This window comes from Doryrhamphus excisus, linkage group LG18 (assembly GCF_037039965.1).
Source record: "Doryrhamphus excisus strain RoL-2023G ecotype Guam linkage group LG18, RoL_Dexc_Guam_v1.1, whole genome shotgun sequence".
In the NCBI taxonomy this organism is placed as follows: Eukaryota; Metazoa; Chordata; class Actinopteri; order Syngnathiformes; family Syngnathidae; genus Doryrhamphus; species Doryrhamphus excisus.
The window spans coordinates 10940030-10960858 of NC_136374.1; the positions used below are offsets into that span (position 1 = coordinate 10940030).

Genomic DNA, 20829 nt, shown 5'->3' on the forward strand with positions numbered 1-20829 from the left:
ATTGTGTACTGCGTTATTAATACTCATTGTATGTGCAGGGAAACACGCGTGATGATTTTTAATGCACAGTTTAATTAAGTGACTGACCACTGAATACGGTATACAGTCATTTATTTGTGGCAGCCCGCCACAATTAAATTGGGACCACCACAGCAGGATTTGGCACGCCCTGTTTTTTTTTTTTTTTTTTTTAGATTTTGGCATCTTTGCTCTTGCTCACATACACATTATAACAAGACTGACTGTGGAGCTTTTCGTTACAACTCTGTACAGTAGACGGCTTCGTAAATCTGCTTGTAAACACAACTCATACGCGGGCCAATGGCTCGATCCGGCGTCCACACATCCCCACTGATTGAGAGTGAAGTCAAGCAGCACTAGCCAGTGAGCCGAAGGCCCTGGGCTGTCAGAGGAGTGAAGAGTGAGGTTTACACAACGTACTAACGCACAGTCACACAGGCTGGCATCCATGACACACATAACCACAGTTTACTAGGTCGCACATTAGAACACATCTATTCATCGATATACATCGGGAGAGATTTCAGCCGTGGGGAGCTTGCTTTTCATCAAGAGTAAGAAAAAAAATCAAAGATTGTCAAGAAGAGCACTCACTCTACTGTCACAAAGACAGTCCTTTTGGGGGGGGGGGATGATTCACGTTAACTTTTTAACCATTCATTCATTTTCTAACGCTTATCCTCACAAGGGTTGCAAGGGTGCTGGAGCCTATCCCAGCTGTCTTCGGGCGAGAAGCGGGGTACACGCTGGACTGGTCACCAGCCAATCACAGGGCACATATAGACAAACAACCATTCACACTCACATTCATGCCTATGGACAATTTGGAGTCGCCAATTAACCTAGCATGTTTTTGGAATGTGGGAGGAAACCGGAGTACCCGGAGAAAACCCACGCATGCACGGGGAGAACATGCAAACTCCACACAGAGTGTGGGAATCGAACACAGGTCTCCTAGCTACCATTCATTCATTCATTCATTTTCTACCGCTTATCCTCACGAGGTGCTGGAGCCTATTCCAGCTGTTTTCAGGCGAAAGGCGGAGTACACCCTGGACTGGTCGCCAGCCAATCACTGGGCACATATGTATAGACAAACAACCATTCACACTCACATTCATACCTATGGACAATTTGGAGTCGCCAATTAACCGAGCATGTTTTTGGAATGTGGGAGGAAACCGGAGAAAACCCACGCATGAACATGCAAACTCCACACAGAGGTGCCCGAGGGGGGGAATCGAACACAGGTCTCCCATCTACCATACATTATTAACTTATTTATTTACCAAATATGAACTGTTTATACCAATTCGCCTTTGACCCAAAGACAAGACAATCTTTGCTTGGATTCTACTTTGAAAAGAAATACTACAATATATGCATTAGCTAGAGTGCGCATTATAATGGAATAAAAAAGGTGCATGCACAGGAGAAACATATGAATGATTTATCTGGCCAACATCCACCAGGGAACACCTTTGGTATTTACATTTTATCATCAAGGGCAAGGGATGAGGCTTCACGCTTGTCCTCATCCAAAGCAGGAAAAGATCGTTGTCCTATATGAACACATATTTAGACATAAAGCAAACTCAGCAATAACTCAAAGATGGCACCCGTCATTAGAACAAGTAGCACAATAGCGGCGTGCCGGCTCTGAGGGACTGGCTGCACAAACAATGACTGCAATGTTTACAGCAGACAATCCAGTTTCCTTCCAACAATTATGAGGGAAATTGAATCTCAGGAAATGTTCATTTTCTCATCCATTAGACCAAACAATAACACAAGTAAGTCCCAAAGGTTTACAAAAAAAAAAAAACATCTGTCTTCAAAGGATGCCTGACCAAAATGAATGTCAATGTTCTGGTTGGAATGGAGGTGATCACAGTGTTCTTTTCTCATTAAAGTTCAACATGCAAGAGGATAAAAGTGCCTCACAATAAAATCCTCTTTACTGTGGTCAAATTAAAAACAACTTCCCCTCAGATTTATTCAAAGGATATCAGATATATTTCACTAGTGGTGGAAAATGTGACTGCAGCAAAAAAAAAAAAAAAAAAAAAAGGAAGAACTAAAACATGTTATTGCTTGTGTGTAAAGCATTGCAATGCCCTCACCTTGAGAAGAAACAAGAAAACACTGCATTCTCTCGCCTGTCTTCCATCTTCCCGCGCCCCTTATTTTCTAAAAGTATCTGTTTGAGAGATAAATGACCGCTCCGCCGCCGAGGATGACAGCCTACACAAAGATGATATTGAATTGATTTCAGAAATGTTGCACGACTGACTGTTTGATGTATACGGCTCGACATGAATCATAAAAATTCTATTAAAAAACCCTTGAATGGCTGACACCAGAATATTATTTGTGATGATTAATTTGACACAGTCATTACAATGGGAGTCGTCTCAGCCGAGATTGCTTTTCGTTCCCTGTTGACTCCCCTGGCTATTTTTCTCTGGTCTCTTTGTAGAGCTGTGATCTGATTGGACTTGCTGTGTTAGCACTCAAATATAGGGCTTTTTTTCGTGACAAATGAAACAAAACAGGAATTCAAACAGTCAGTAAAGCTTTGCATAGAAGCGCAACAATCTGTTTAGTTTTCCGAGGAGTGACAGCTCCTCAGAAGAAGGTGCAAAGCAGGGCTATTCAACTCGATTCAACTCGGCGCCATACTTCTTCTTCGCTATTACTGTTCTTATTATTTTGATGTATGTCAGTGCAAAGTCATGTTTCACAGCTTTTACTTCACTTAACGGTAGCTGGCGTTGAAGTAAGAATCTCATAAATAACATCACTGTACATGAAGAAGTACTATTTTAACACTGGTCAAAGATCCTCTATATGACAGGGATGCATTGTTTTGTTCGGAGTATACAGCAAAAATGCTTATCAAAAATCTATATTTGCTGTGTTTTAAGGATTGAAGGCAAAGAGCTATCCAAATATCTAATAGAAGCATTACACTGATTTTTGGAATCTCCTGCAAAAATATTAGTCAAAGAAAGCAGGAAGTGAACAAATGTAACAGTTACTGATTGTAAAAGTACCAGAAGGAGGGGTAGGATTTAATAAGCTTTGCTTCTTCTTACTCCTTTTGGACATGTGGAACTGTGAACTGATTATGCGATGCATTCAATTGTAATCTGATGCATGTTCAAATTAAATAATACCATTACCATTACCAAAGATTGTTTACATGACAGGAGTTATTTGCTGTTTTTAGGAATCTACTGCCAGACAAGATCTTGTATATGACATTATTTGCTGTCTGTACAAATTCTAGTCAAAGAATCAGACATGCTTTGTTATTTTTAAGGATCGACTGGAAAAACACAAAAATATTTCATGACAGGAGTTTTCTGCTCTTTTTGGGAATCTACAAAAAACTCTACTGCATGCTCCTTTATTTAATGAGAATTATCTGCTGTTTTTAAGAATTCATTTTATATGGATCTTCAATATGACAGGAAAGCGTTGCTGTGTTTAAGGATTCACTACAAAAACACAAGTCAAAAATATTCTATATTAGATGCTGTTTTTAAGAAACTAAGTCAGTGCAAGTTCTGCACAATTCTACCGCCAAAATCTGAGCCAAAATGTTGTATATGGCAGGAATGCTTTGCTGTTTTTAAGAATTTACCGCAAAACACTAGTCTAATATATGTATTCTACATTTTTTGTTGTTGTTGTTTTTAGGAATGGACTGAAAAAAACTAATAAAAGTGCCTCTACTTAATGGGAATGTACTGCAGCTTTTAGGGATGTACTGTAAAAACTTCTGCTGTTTTTAGTGATCGGCTGTAATAATGCTACCCAAAGATCCTATATATGACAGTACCATTTTGCTGTTTTTGATGCGGTATTGTTAAAATGCAAGTCTTTCCATATTATAGGAAAAATTTTTTTTAAAATTTTGAAATTTTCTGTAAAAATGTTACTCTGAACTTGCGGCCATTGTTGTGTAAATGTCTCCTAAATCTACCATTGGTCTCTCTTTCTTAGAGCTACACAGGTCAGACTGGTGGCACTGGTGCTGGCAGCGGGGGAGGAGGAGGAGGTGGCGGCGGTGGCAGTGCCGGTACGACTAGTGGTAACGGAGCCGGGGACGAAGACTACGAAATCCCTCCAATCACCCCGCCCAACCACCCGGAGCCTCCTCTTCTTCACCTGATGGAGCATGACTCTGCAGGCTACCTGTGCCACTCACTGTCGCACAACGGCCTCATCAACCCGTATTCCTACCCGGAGCTGCCCACACTCATGATGTCCAACATGCTGGCGCAGGACGGACCACTGGTCTCCAGCCAGATGCAATCGGTGAGTAGTAGAAAAACCGTAACGGGGGTGTGAGCCACACAATTTTATGATAATAACTACACACTAGGGGCTGCACCACGGTCGAGTGGTCGAGAGACCCGGGTTCAATTCCACTATCGGCCAGTTTGCATGTTCTCCCTGTACATGTGTGGGTTTTCTCCGGGTACTCCGGTTTCCTCCCACATTCCAAAAACATGCTAGGTTAATTGGCGACTCCAAATTGTCCATAGGTATGAATGTGAGTGTGAATGGTTGTTTGTCTATATGTGGCCTGTGATAGGCTGGCGACCAGTGCAGGGTGTACCCCGCCTCTCGCCCGAAGACAGCTGGGTTAGGCTCCAATTACACACCAATCACTCAAATAATTGACCAATAATTTTGGTCATAAAGTGTGAATTTGTGTAAAAGTAACTGGGGCGAAATGCATTACTTGGCTGCAAACAGCAAGGGTGCTGGTTGATTCCGTAGTTTGTTATCTAATGAAAAACGAGATGAATTGAACTATGGGAAGTAGATCTACGATCCACACAGTGACCACAACTCCAGGCATCCATATTGCTCTATACAGCACCAGCATGGACGCCGGAACTGAACGCAGAATGTAAATTAATATTTTCCCCATAAGGCTAACTAATGAATGTACATCCAAAGATACAAACCAAACATATTTTAGAATGTTTTTCCAAGGAATAGGGCCGTTGCTAAGTGGGAGGAGCCAAATTCTTGTACAGCGGTTGCTATGTCAGCCGTGATTCGTGGACAAAAGGATTGTGGGTAAATCAATTAATGTCATATCTACCTCGACAGCACGCATCGGTCAATCTGTCAAGCTTTTCAGACATGAATACGCACTGATTGCTCCTTCAGCTTCACGCTTGCTGCTTGCTCCCTTTTCAAATTAGCTCCTCTACACTGTAATTGCCTCAACAAGAATTCCAGGAAACATGTCAAGATGTAAGGCTTTTTAACATGTAGCACATTATGCATATACTGGAAGTCATCATGAGTCAATTCTCTATGGCTATCATAAAGCATAGAGAATGTGGCCATCAAGTATGCTTCAGGGAGGCTGAATATTACAGAAGTTTGTATTTGTTTTACTGACTGAAATGTAAATGAAAATACAGTAATTTTTGATATAGCTCAGTTTGTCAGAAATGTATTTAATTTATTATATTAATATATTATATATTATTAAATTAATGATTAATTTATTATTATTTTTTACACTATATTATTATATTATTTATTCAAATATTTATTATTTAGGTTTTGTGGTTGACTATGGCCTATTATTATTTTAATATTGAAAGACAAGTCATATGTAATATTACAGTCACTACAGTCATTTCTTGATATAGCTCAGTTTGTCAGAAATGTATTATTTAATTTATTATATTAATATATTATGTATTATTACATTAATTATTAATGTATTATTATTTTTATACTATATTATTATATTATTTATTAACATATTTATTATTTAGGTTTTGTGGTTGACTATGGCCTATTATTATTTTAATATTGAAAGACAAGTCATATGTAATATTACAGTCACTACAGTCATTTCTTGATATAGCTCAGTTTGTCAGAAATTTATTATTTAATTTATTATATTATTAATATATTATTAAATTAATTATTAATTTATTATTTTTTTATACTATATTATATTATTTATCAAAATATTTATTATGTAGGTTTTGTGGTTGACTATGGCCTATTATTATTTTAATATTGGAAGGCAAGTCATATGTAATATTACAGTCACTAGACATCACTAATGTGTAGTAGTGCTCCGATCGATCGGCCACAGATCGGTATCGGCCGATATAAATGGCCACCCCCCTCCGCCGATCAGATCCGCCCCCGCTACAGCATTATCATCACTCTGCAAAACGTGCCTCAAAAATGTCTCACAGGGGTGGCGCTTTAAAAAGCTTATATTGGTGCTGCATTTAGGGACGAACATTTGGCAGGGTGTGGTGAGTTTGAGGCCTGCGATGTGATCATCCGCCAGGCAGCGGTTATAAAGCCCCGGTTCCAACCCACTGTACTTGCTAGCGTGGCTAAAATTTGTGGATGTGTACCGCTTCAGTAAGGATTTTGGGAGTGCTATGTAGCACTTTTAGTGCAAGAGGACTAATGTGGACGTGTATTCACATTCACACATATGGAAAATTTTAGGGTACACAATTAATATAGAATGCATATTTATACAATGTGGGAGGAAGGCCGGGTACCTGGATTAAACCCATGCAAGTACGGGTGGAAAATGCAAGCTCTACACATACTATTTTCCATCAGAGATATACAAACCCACAATCTCTTGACTGTGAGGTCAACTGCGAACCTCGAGGTCACCATAATGATAAGATGAGATGATCGATGAACAGATGGAATCGGGAGTGTAGCCTTGAACCTGGTCATCAAGCGAGTGCTAGAAGCTAGCAGGCTATAGGAAGTGTCTACTGCATAATCCACACTGCTTGCCTGCTGGAATTCCAGTACTGATTTACAATCATATATTAGTTTTGAGGCCAGATTGACTGTCGCAAAAAGTGCTTCCGTAGCCAAATAAACGAGCACCACCTAAGAAAGTGCAAAATCTCAAAATAAATTTTTATTCCGGCGGCACAGCGGTCAAGTGGTTAGCGCACAGACCTCACAGCTAGGACACCCGAGTTCAATCCCACCCTCGGCCATCTCCGTGTAAAGTTTGCATGTTCTCCCCGTGCATGTCAAGAATCTCACAAAATTCAGAGGTTGAACTGCCATCCGTGAATGAAATATGATGATAACCATAGAACAGGAAATCAAAGTTATTGCAATACACACATATATCCGAGGGAGAGGAAGGGAGTGAATAAGGGAATAATAATTTTCATTCATTCATTTTCTACCGCTTTTCCTCACGAGGGTCGCGGAGGGTGCTGGAGCCTATCCCAGCTGTCCGGTTTCCGCCCACATTCCAAAAACATGCTAGGTTAATTGGCGATTCCAAATTGTCCATAGGTATGAATGTGAGTGTGAATGGTTGTTTGTCTATATGTGCCCTGTGATTGGCTGGCGACCAGTCCAGGGTGTACCCCGCCTCTCGCCCGAAGACAGCTGGGATAGGCTCCAGCACCCTCTGCGACCCTCGTGAGGAAAAGCGGTAGAAAATGAATGAATGAAAATGATCATTTCCTGTATTGCAATAACTTTGATTTCCTGTTCTATGGTTATCATCACACTTAATTCACGGATGGCAGTTCAACCTCTGAATTTTGTGCGATTTTCAATGTCAAAAATGCTTTGGTGGATGTTTATCTTTGCGGTGGGAGGAAGTGTGAAGCTATGACTTTAAGGCCCCAGATGGTTTCAGGAGAAATGAGACCAATTCCCTTTGAATCCTTATTATAATAATCAAAGAGTGACACTTGATACCAGAGCCTCCCTACCAGTTTATTGGCTTAAATCACATTGTTTATAGTGGGCAGCGTGTTAATGAAAAGAAAAGAGGATCCTCTCCACACTGTATGCCTTTGAAATATACACAGATACATATCAAGGTCAAGCAGAATGCATTGGAGCCTTTATCACAAGCAGTCAGCATATGCCTCCAATATGTCTCGATATACATCTGAAATATAACTACAATATACTGTATATAATGTGTAATATGGGAATACCCCCACTCCCCCCATCCATTCCCTTGGGAATTGGATCCATGTGTCATTTATCTTCATATTCATTTCACATTTTGGTCATGACCTTTAGCGTGGAGACAGTGCTTGATCGGCCCGCTCATTCTCGCCAGCAGTCGGGTTATTTGTTACCGCCACTGCCTCTCTTTAAATAGATGGAAAAAGTGCAGGAATGTGTGATGAAAAGTGAATTAGATTTATAATGCGTGAGAAGCATTTCTTTTAAATGCATTTGCTTTGCCGCGCGTGCAGGCTAATATCCTAGTGATAACTACCATTTGTTTAGAGCCAAAATGAAGCCAAATGAAATGAAGGCAGCTGATACAATTCCGCGGCAATTTCAAGACTTTGAAATGGCCTGTCTTCTTGATGTTTCTACCTGGCTCTGCAAAGGTCTCCTTGCACATTTCGTTTGCTCTTTCAAGCTTCACTGCTAAAATCAGAAAGGTCTAAATCAAATAGTCTGCCTGGCGAAGCTACCAAAGCGTAGCAGAGAGGTTCATTTGTGCAGCGGAGGAATGTCTATTAAAGCGCTGCCTCACCTTGACACAGTCTGTTGAACAGAGTAATTAAGCAAACTCTGCAGTTCAAACATGAGATGTCATCATTATGATGGACATTTATGGTTAAATAATGAGGGTTAATTCTAATTTTGGTCTCTCGGAGATGAAATAATTTCATTTTGCGGCTCTGCTGATGCACTCAATGCACTGTCTCTGTGTGTGTGTGTATGTGTGTGTGTGTGTGTGTTCACCATAAACAATATCTCTGCTGTTGAAATGGATCCACTACATCTGGAGGTCAGGGGCTTATATTCAATCTTGAGCACGCTGAAAAAAAAAAATCCATTAGGGTTCATCTTTCCTGCATCAGCCATTCTATTGTGGCGCTGCAGTGAGATCTGTTTTCATCAGGCAGATTCAATACGTGAGCTGGGCAATGAAAAGAGTGCAATGGACTTGGATGGAGAGAGAGAGAGAGAGAGAGAGAGAGAGAGACAGAGAAGAAGAAATTGCAAAGAGGTGACTCTTATTCTAAATGAGCATATGCCCCCGTACCTCCTGGATTTCATCATTGTGTATTTTAGAGGTAATTGACTTGAGTGAAATAACAGCAAGGCCTGCTTGCTAAATGTATGCTTCACGTACGAGGGCAATGAAAGTGATCGTTGCAGGTGCACGCATAAAAACATAAAGTAAATAGCATAATTATGTGGCAAAACGACAAGGGACATATTGCAGCCGAAGGTAAACATATTCAGGGAGACGTTAGACAGAAGAGGCAGTTTAGTCAACTCCAAAAGGCCTCGTTGAAGTTTAGATTTACTTTTCTTTGTATGAAAACGTATATGCAGCATCAAGGATAAAAATATTTCATCGTGTATCCCCCTATAAGAATAATGAAAATTAAAATAAAACAGTTTCCATCAAATACCTTTACCGTATACAAGGAATTTATCAAGTAATACGTTTTCAGCTAAAGCTAAAATAAAATAAACTATTCACACTAGTCGGTTGTAAGTATCATGGTTTTTAATTGGGGTGTCTCGAGACCCCCAACCTATGGTACGAGACGATATACGTATTTTAACATTAGTTTGAAGAAAAATATAGTGAAAAAATATGACTGTTATATTACTGTTCCACAAATTGACACTAAACAATATTATATAATAGTCAATAATATTCATTCATTCATTCATTTTCTACCGCTTTTCCTCACGAGGAGGGTGCTAGAGCCTATCCCAGCTGTCTTTGGGCGAGAGGCGGGGTACACCCTGGACTGGTCGCCAGCCAATCACAGGGCAGTCAATAATATAATATAATATAATATAATATAATATAATATAATATAATATAATATAATATAATATTCTTGAGACCAATAAACGTAACCTTCCGATAACATATAGTACGGTAACAATAATACATTATGCCATGACGTAATATTTTATTTAATATGTCATCTTTCACTCTGTAAATTTGTGGATATGCATTTGTGACATGCATTTTTTTCACAGGCAATTCATACCGTCTCTCAAACATTTGGAGCATTTCTTGAAATGCTGGCTTTTCCACTGTATTAAAGAGCAGTATTTATTTTGCAATCATTTTTTTCGGTGAGTGTATTTTTTTTTTCCTCAGAAGGGAAATTGGGTCAGGTGGATATGATTGAGGTAGGCAAGGTTGTTTTGTTGCCTTTTATGTTGCCACCACTTTCAAATAAATTAGGTATACTTGCATGTTCGGATTGATGGTTGCTCATTACCACACGGAAGCTGTGGGATTTGGTTTTGCAGTCTTTTTTTTTTCTGCTATTTTACTTTGCATTGCTGTGTGCATGCCCTGCCTCTCCCAACCACATAAACAAAGTGACTCCATGACTGAGAAGAGCTCCTAACTCATTTGAACGCTGTTGTTTTATGAAGCGTGTAGGTGCAATACATGTTTGTAGGTAAGAGACATGTATGCACATGGCAATTTATGGGTGATTTATTTGTGTGATTATTATTTATTATTTCTATACAGTTTTTTTTTCTGAACAAGAAATCTTACCACAACACGTTAAGAATTGTCCCACATCTTCTGGAAGACTGTTCCAGATTTTGGCAGCGAAAAACTGAAACGCAGCCTCACCGTCTTTATGCAAAAGACAATGTAGCGAAAATCAAGGTAACCTATTAAAACGGTTTGAACAATAGCCACACGCCGGATATAGCGTATATGTCCATTCATACAATCTATGACTTCACGTTGTTTCCACATAAAGAAAAGATTAGTGTACGCTAATAAAAAAATGGGGCTGCACGGTGGTCGAGTGGTTCGCGCGCAGACCTCACAGCTAAGAGACCAGGGTTCAATTCCATCCTCGGCCATCTCTGTGTGAAATTTGCATGTTCTCCCCGTGTATGCGTGGGTTTTCTCCGGGTATTCCCGTTTCCTCCCACATTCCAAAAACATGCTAGGTTAATTGGCGACTCCAAATTGTCCATAGGTATGAATGTGAGTGTGAATGGTTGTTTGTCTATATGTGCCCTGTGATTGGCTGGCGACCAGTCCAGGGTGTACTCCGCCTCTCGCCCGAAGACAGCTGGGATAGGCTCCAGCACCCCCCGCGACCCTCGTGAGGATAAGCGGTAGAAAATGAATGAATGAATGAATGAATGAATAAGAAAATGTTTTGAGACAAAATTTTGCTGAAACCAAAAAAAACACACTAACCAGAGCGTACCCTAACCGAGGTTCTATTGTACTCTTTAAGACATGACAAGTCAAAGGCTGTATAATAAAAGCCAAAACCAAAACCAGTGGGTGGTGTGGGTTATTGCATATTCTTAACTGTTCATCTTTAAAAAGAAGATAACCACTGCATAGTACAACTAAATACAAGTAAACTAAAATACTCAATATCTTAAGGGTACATTTTAGCATCAATAAGTTGACTGTTCATAAATAAACAATAAAATCATGAAAAACTCCTTAACTTCAATGAGTGAAATGTTGAAAGTTTTTTAGTGTAAAATGAATCTAAACGCAATAAAAACAACAAAACACTCTGAGTTAACTTTGATAACCAGTGTAGTTTAAGTTTTCTTCTTTTGAACTTTATGAATATTCTTTCACTCTCTAAATTTGTGGATTTGCATTTGTGGATTTAAATTTTGGATTTGAATTTGTGGATATCAAACATTTGGAGCATTTCTTGAAATGCTAGCTTTTCAACTGTATTTTTTATTGCACATTCTGAAAACTGAGACCGGAGCCTACCCTAACCTAGGTTCTATTTTACTATTGTATTGCACATTCTTAACCGTTATACATCTTTAGAAAGGAGATAACCACTGCAAAATACAGCTAAATACAAGTAAACTAAGATACTCAATATTTTAAGGGACATTTTAGCATCAGTAAGTTGACTGACTTAACTTCACTGAGAAATGTTGAAAGTTTTTTTAGTGTAAAAAGAATCTAAACGCAATAAAAACAACAAAACGCTCCGAGTTAACTTTGAACTTTATGAATATTTTATTGCATGTATGTATTTTCCAATCCAGAAAGCCCTTCCTGGTCCAAGCTGATATTTTAACTGCACAGATAGGGCAGTTCTCTCTGATGCTCCGATGCACTTGACGGGCCCTCTGTGTCTCTGTGTTAATGCCCCACTGTCATTGCATCTTCAGATTCCAAAACACATTAGACATTTAATAGCCATGCTCAGGTTGCACTGATCTTATCAATGCAGCCACGAGAGATGCTCATCTCTACCGGACTCCCTAAGTAGCCTTGTTCTTGTCTGTTTTGACTTCATTTCCAAGCAAGTTATATACTTATTATCATTGGCTGTATAGAAAGATGCGTTTGTATAACCTCACAAATCTATTTGAACGTGGAGCGCTTCATTTTCTGTTATTGAAAACGCTGCTCAAATTTAAACGACCTCGGCCTCCTTTGTTCAATGACGCATGAAATATTAGCTCTCATCAATGTGACTCCAGTGTGCTGTTTGGAATATGGAGCAGATGATGAATGTATAATCAAGTGGGAGATGTTATGCATAGCGGCGACATATTAGCCAAGGCAGCACATGCAGCGCCATCACACTGCCAGGAATGATTCCCTTTTGATTTTTCTTTTTTTATACGGGGGCAGCAGTTCTTTGTCGTGATCATTTCACCCATGCAATAAGCTATGTAATAAGCAGATGACATTATATTATTAGTCAACTTTCACATGAATATCACAATGCAATCCCTCATATATTGTGATTAATTGGTTCCAGGCCTTACCGTTCATTCATTCATTTTTTCATTTTCTACCGCTTATTCTCATGAGGGTGCTGGAACCTATCCCAGCTATCTTCGGGGAGAGGCGGGGTACACCCTGGACTGGTCGCCAGCCAATCACAAGGCACATATAGACAAACAACCATTCACACTCACATTCATACCTATGGACAATTTGTATGCATGTTTTTTGGAATGTGGGAGGAAACCGGAAAACCAGAAGAAAACCCATGGATGCATGTGTGAAAACTCCACACAGAGATGGCCGAGGGTGGAATCGAACTCAGGTCTCCTGGATGTGTGGCCTGCGGGTTAACCGCTCATGCAGCCCGCAGTATATTTTGTCAAGTAAAATATAAAGTACTAAGAATAAGCTATCTTTAAAGTACCCTTGAAAGCACTTTTATTTAGTCTAAATGTAGTTTAGGGAGTTACATGTAGTTAAATTATTATTTAGTTAAATGTAGTTAGGGGAGTGGGATCAATCACAGTGGAGTGGGCGTGCCCGAATGTGGGCCGTGGGTGGAATAAATTAAAACAGACCGTTTTGGAAATCCAAACAAAAACAGGTGGAATAGGTGCAGATTAAGGAAGATCTAGAAGGCTTTGTCATTTGTAATTAGTTTCACATCAATTTCTGTGAGTAAAACTGTAATTATTGTCTGTAAAATGTGTTTTCTGTTAACATTTTTGGGTGTCTTAACCCAATTTCAGCAAAGTAGAATTCCTTCTTTATGACCTTCGAAATATCGCTTTCACTCTTATAGTCACTTTTATACTGGTATTAGTCAATATAGTAGTTATAATCAGAGAAAATACTCATGCTTATGTGGACGACAAGGAAGTGAGTTCCAAATTTGAACCGCAATGTGGTCAGGGACTACTATTAATGGTAAGGGTCATTCTTTGGTAGGTTTGAGGGTAAAACATGTACTGTATATTAAATGATAAAGTACACCAGGTCACTAGCCCAGCTTGATGAGAGTGCTCGGTTTGATGCTGCTCACTCTGCGATAAAGGGTTAAAAAACTCCAACATCATCTGAAGCGGTTCAGAATCAATATTTATCTAAAAACATGACAAATACATAAAACTCCACCTCCCAGAGATATAAATATAGTATCTCCCTCTGTCAGCCATTGGCCATAACTTGATGGAACAGTTTGGCTGTGATCAAACAATCAGAGGATGGAAAAATGCTGATATTATTTTAGACCGACTGCTGACCTCGTACATATAAAACCGATATCATCCACCAATCTTATCTACCACTGCAAAGGTCTCAAAGTCAGTCATTGTCCCCATTTGTTGGCCGGACAGATAGCTAGCAATGGAGCAAAGAGTAAAGCCAAAGCTACCCAGGCATCAGCCGCTTGTTAGTGCTCATGTGCATGAAAAGAGGAAAGCTACGACGTGGAAAATGATGGAGTTCTGCGCACTTTATTTTTGGAAAGAGGTTCCAGGGTAACCTGGTGTGCATTTTTTGTGACGAAAAGACGAAAGGTACTGATATACCAATTTAGCAGTTTGGACAGCCATTTTCAGTTTGTTCAGTTTGTATTATTTTACTCTGTATTTTTCAGCAAAATAATATTGGAACATTGAAAAGAAATTAAAAATCAACAAGAATCCGAATCGTCAGGTCAGGATTTTCAAAAATTGGTAATCGGCCAGACATTTTTAACCGGGAAACGCCTAGAATTAATACAATTTCATGAAATTAGCGACTGGCAAAGTTGCATCCACAAAATACTTTGTAGACATTTTGGAATCTAGTATTTGTATATTTATTCTTAATGTCTGATGTGAACCCCATGTTGTGTTTGATTTTTGAGGTATTATGGTTGATCTATCGTGCTACTTTTGGGTTGCTCCATTGTATTTTGCCATGTTTACAAAATAGTTAGGGCCTTAGCATTTGGGTTTATTATATTAAATTAATGTTTGGGGTTAGTTAGTTAATCAAATAATTTTTTTTTGTCTAATTTAGTAAACTTTAACATGAATCCCTTCTAAAATAGCAAGGAAAATGTGCTGTCGTTAAAATGACACTTTTTGTTCACTTGTTTGAATGTGAAATAACTCTTCTCCACCACGCCATCTTCACTATCGGAGGTCAATTATCATATTAATCCCATTTTGATCATCATGTTAAGTTTCCAGTTTTTTTTTTCCTTTCCTTGCTCCGGTTTTGTTTTTCCTAGCGGGCGATTAAGTGCTCCTGGCAGGTGTTGGAGCTCGGCGAGCCCGCGTGAATGAAATATGAGCGGCGATGTCAAGTGAACTTGTCACAGACAAGCTGCTATATGAATTAATGATAAAAGAGCAGAGGTGCGTTTTAATGTTTTGCTTGCCTGCTTGGAGGGTCCTATCAGCGCCTGTAAACAAGAAAAGGTGGATTTAAGATAAGCTGATGATGCATTTATGGTGACTGGGAAGAAAGGATAGCGTGTGACTTTTTTCCGATATTGAAAAAAAAAAACTTGACAGACTTTCTATCAACAACTTTTTTTTCCTTTCAATTGAAGAAAAGCTATTTCTGCTGTCATTTTCTGTCAGGGATTAAAGCATCTGCAGAAAAATGATATATATATATTTTTTTACACACTTTATTAGTTATTCCAATGTTGATTATTCACATTGAATCATTCCTAGTTTATTTGAAAGCTGAAATCAGTTAGACTGTTCTTTGTTTTTAATTCATTTTTTTAAAACATTATATCTGTATGTCCCTCCCCCCCATAAATGAAGCATCTCAGGCGTAAATCAGTGGACAAACAGAGATTGTGGGAGCCCGGAAAGGTTCCTGAGATTTATGTAACACATTCATGTTTTCCACTTCCTCATTTTAGTACTCCACTGGTAAAGCCTAGCTAATAAAAGATCCTATTAATATGTCCTGTTGCCAAGCAACGGCAGGCAGCAAGTAATAGCATTCTGTGGAAAAATAGATGACCGATAAGGAAGAATTCAATTCTTTTCTCATCTCCCAGGAGAAAGTGGCTTATTTTTCTGGCATTGTGATATGAAACTGTAGTTTTACATTAAGAAATTCAGGTTATTTTCCATTTTCATCACTTTAAAGGGATATTTATTGCAGTCTGGCCTGGCAGCTCATCTTTTTTTTTTTCCCTTTTGCCTGTGTGATAAAAGTCAATTAATGGCATAAGCCAATCAGAGTGTATGGGCCCCGATTTCATTTCTTACTTTTTAATCAGAAATTCTAAAGAGATGGTATTAAATTACACAGGGAGCCAACTTTAAATTACATTTCATTCACATGGCAGGTGTAATTTAAACTTATGTACAAACACAATATGGAGCGCCACTCACAAGCACTTCTAATAATGTTGCTTATCCGAGCCATCACAGGTAATCTCTGTTCAATTTAGATAATTCATCACCTCGTATTTCAAAAACAACGGTGCGAAAGATGAGCTATCGCACACCTGTTGTTGCTGTTGTCGTCCTCATCTTCCTCCGTGGCGCAGATGTGATCAACGGCGGCACTCAAGTGGAAAAGAAACAGATGCGGCTGCCGCAGATCAGCTGCATTATGAAGCAAGATACATGCCGCAGATAAGACATTTCATATTGGACTCCGCCAAGGGCCCCTGCTGGGCTTTATCATGCCGTGAAATCATGTCCATATTGCACTGCGGCCTATCGGAGCTGTCCACCGGCTCATTCCGCTTTCATCACCAAGAATATTCTGCCCCCGGTGGCGGGGAAAAGCCAGCCCATGTCATCTCACACAGGGACCACCACCCCCCACCACCACCACGTCTAGGCCACATTCAGGTTGCTCCAGGGGCGATGTAACTTCAAATGATCACATGACACTTGCATGGCCACCTGTTGCTGGGCAGAATCTGTATGTAGTGTACCCAAATCTTGATAAGAAAATAACAACATAATGAGGATGGTCTACTACTCTGTTTCTTTGGTAGCTTGGTGGATGACAGCTCAGCTGCACAGTACGCTTCAGCAAGAACAGGAAGTCATAGGAAATGACCCATCATGAAAAGAAGTACTTTGCGTAGTTAACAGACTAGATCAGTGCTTCTCAAATGGGCTCAGTATGGGCTTGAACAATGCCACAAATACAATGGTTTGTACAAATGAATGAATAAATATTACAGGTTTTCTAAAATATTTTAAATGCATGGTGGAATGGGGAAGAGGGAGAGAATTGAAAGTCAGAAAGAAATACAAAGTCAACCCAAAATAATAATAATAATAATTGTAAATTGTATTTATATTGCACTTTACATTATAGAAATCTCAAAGTACTACAAAGAAAGCATAAAACCGACAGTGAAGCAATAAAACAACACAACACAACAAAGGTATTTATATAAAAAATATATATCGATATATATATATATATATAAATACATGAAATATAGCACACACTTGGCTGTGGAATTAAATCTTTAAAGAAAAATATGATTGTAACAATAAGATCGTAACAGTGTTAATTACGACTGAAATTTTTAATTTAGCCATTTAGTCATAGTTCTTTAGATTTTTGTCAACTAAATTTCACATTTTAGTAAACTAACATGCCAGTATATTTTCATTCATTCATTCATTTTCTACCGCTTATCCTCACGAGGGTCGCAGGGGGTGCTGGAGCCTATCCCAGCTGTCTTCGGACCAGAGGCGGGGTACACCCTGGACTGGTCTCCAGCCAATCATAGGGCACATATAGACAAACAACCATTCACACTCACATTCATACCTATGGACAATTTGGAATCGCCAATTAACCTAGCATGTTTTTTGGAATGTGGGAGGAAACCGGAATATCCGGAGAAAACCCATGCATGCACGTGTAAAAACTCCACACAGAGATGGCTGAGGGTGGAATCGAACTCAAGTCTCCTAGATGTGTGGCCTGCGCGCTAACCACTCGTGCAGCCCCCAGTATATTTTGTCAACTAAAATATAAAGTACAAAGAATAAGATATTTTTTAAGTACCCTTGAAAGCACTTTTATTTAGTGTAAATGTAGCTTAGAGAGTTAAAGGTAGTTAAATGTAGTTAAATGTAGTTAGGGGAGTGGGACCAATCACAGTGGAGTGGGCGTGTCCGAAGGTGGGCCGTGGATGGAATAAATTAAAACAGACTGTTTTGGAAAACCAAAGAAATTCAGCTGGAATAGGTGCAGATTATGTAAGATCTAGAAGGTTTTGTCATTTGCAATTAGTTTCGCATCAATTTCTTCGAGTAAAACTAATTATTGTCTGTAAAATGTGTTTCTTGTTAACATTTTTGGGTATCTTAACCAAAGTGCTCATTCTATTATGAAATTTGTCACTTTCCTTCACTTCATTCATTAAGATGGCTCACGTGCAGATGCCTCTTTGAGTTAGTTATGGTTTTTGATTATGGTGATTATGGTTTACACAGCGTCTTGTTCTCCATGGCACTCACTACTATATCCTGGTAGTTGATGCTGATTGACTGACCAGCTCAGTTTTTGACAAGAAAATGGGCTTGCTAGATTTGTGAGATTGCGCAAATTATTATCTGAGCTGACTCACAAGGTTAAAGTACTTCTTGTGGCTGTAACGCAAAGTGATTATAGACTTGGGGAACTTGACCTTGAAGCTATACACAGGCTTCAGGAATCTGTATCATTTAGTAGAAGGAATTTCATTTGTGAGAGGACTTTAATTGCATGGAGACCTGATGATTATTTTATCGTCTGATATTGGCATGAAAACAAGATATCGTATCATATTGGTACTGTTTTTTTTTAAAGTGCAAGGCTCAAAAAAACAAGCAAGGATGCAGCCCTGTCACTTTCATCCAAGCCTCTATGCACTGCTTTTTTTTTTTCTTTTACTGTTCATTATTTCTGCATCCATGCACATTTTTACATTATATTATTATATTTTGGGGGTGTTGTTGCGGGTCCCGTCACACATGCACACAAAGTGTGTTTGACACGGCAGTCAGGAGTCTCATTAGCTGCAGCAGAGCATTCTTTTTTTTTTTTTTTTCAGGAGTCTACTGTCAGGATTGTGTGTCCTCACAACTGTCTTCCTACATGTCATGTCAGGCGAGACTGTGATTCTCTGATGCTCCACGCTTTGTGAGGTGTGCTCTGAGACACGCCCGGGCCGAAAGGCAGGTGCGGGGGGGGCTTAGATGGAGACAAGAAGAAGAAGAGAAGGGGGATTGGTGGTGGGGGATGGGGTTCAAGGAGGAAAGAGAGGAGGAAGGAAATAAAAGCAAAGGAGGTTCTGACATTAGCGGTAATGAGGATCATGGAGGATGGTGCCTGGGGGGACATCATGACATTACTATCTGATTGTTGACTGTTGCACATTGGCCCCCGAGCAGCATTCTGGGTGCTTTTTTTTTTTTTTAAGTAAAAGTCTTTCTGAGGATACATCTCGTCATTTCCAGAGAAGGCAGAGAAAGTATACGAATAGACAATCAAGGAAATAGCAGTCACTCTTGGACCAATAGTAAGGTGTTGTACCTGCCCTAATGTACACAGTACACAGTATCACACAAAAGTACACTCCTCACATGACAGGAAGCATTTTTATCACATTATGTCTTCTCAAGGGACAAACTTGAATATACTTTAAAGTAGTCAGTATGGCTTGTATGTCTGTGTGTTAACCCTCCTCTTGTGTTACATTACATTTTAATGCATAAAAAGAATCACATAACATTTGTTTATTGCATCAAGGCTTTTTGACTTTGTCAGGAAACTCTATTTCAACAAAATAAAACCAATAAAATAATTTTTACAATATTTTAAAATGGTCTGGTTGAAATTATGACCACTGTATTGTTAGGGTCGGTTTCGACCCGGTTATAAAAATATGACTATAAAGGAATATTTTGAGCCAAAACTGAAATCATAAGTGTACAATTAGCCAACACAATGACAACCAGCTCCTCTTCTCATTTTGACCGCTTTTCCAATATACCAGCAGAAAAACAATGTCCAGACATGTGAGGTGAATCAGCAAGTTTAAGTATTTGTGATTTTAGAAATAAGGAGTTAGTATGTTCTCTGTAGACGGCATTATGAATTATCCTTACTGTCCTTACACTTGGAAAATATACAAATTTCACACAGAGGTGCTCAAATAGAGATTCAAACATGGCATGACTCACCCCAGAAAACATATCTCCTGATATCTTCCTCCATAATAATAACTTGCAGAGGTAATTCCACGTCCTTGTCAGTCCAAATGATTAACTTATCCACATTCATTTTTGGTGCTTCTATAATTTGGTGTGTGCGTGGTTCTGGCTGTGTTTCTGTTTACAGGGCCACACACAGGTGGGCCTTATGTATCGTTTTCACTCAGTGATCCATTCCCATTTGGATGTGACTATGTAGATAGACATAGAGGGCCGAGACACTGCAGGTTTTCCCTCCAACCAGTTTGTTCAGCAGGTGATTTAATTGACAAGCTCCTTCCCTGAAATTGAAGCAGGTGCTGATCATTAAAATCACCTGTTTTAGTGACTGGCTGGAAAGAAAACCTGAAGTGTCTCGGGTTTGACACCCCTGGACTATGTACTAATACAGCACAGATCATTTCACAGATCCCAGGTCATCAGTACTCACTCATTTCTACTTGTTTGTAATACATTTTTGTCTCACTCCCATTTCTTCTTTTAGCATTTTTAGAACCTCCCTTTGATCCAATAGTGCAAAATGTAAATTCTTGCATTTCAACTTAAGGTTTCCTCCCACATTCCAAAAACATGCTAGCTTAATTGGTGACTCCAAATTGTCAATAGGTATGAATATGAGTGTGAATGGTTGTTTGTCTATATGTGCCCTGTGATTGGCTGGCCAGCAGTCCAGGGTGTACCCCGCATCCTGCCCAAAGACAGCTGGGATAGGCTCCAGCATACCACTATGACACTAATGATGACAAGCAGCATTGGTTGTTTGTCTATATGTGCCCTGTGATTGGCTGATGACCAGTCCAGGGTGTACCCTGAAGGCAGCCGGGATAGGCT

At 39.3% G+C, this 20829-nt stretch overlaps 1 protein-coding gene across 2 annotated transcripts in view; it reads left to right on the forward strand.

Annotated features, from left to right (window-relative positions):
* The window catches only part of tox2 (TOX high mobility group box family member 2), a 116193-nt gene that overhangs the window by 70014 nt on the left and 25350 nt on the right, over positions 1 to 20829 (forward strand). For both annotated transcript variants that reach the window (XM_058055116.2, XM_058055117.2), the window contains exon 4: positions 4033 to 4347. In XM_058055116.2, coding sequence (XP_057911099.2) covers positions 4033 to 4347 — 315 coding nt within the window. The remainder of the gene's footprint in view (positions 1 to 4032; positions 4348 to 20829) is intronic.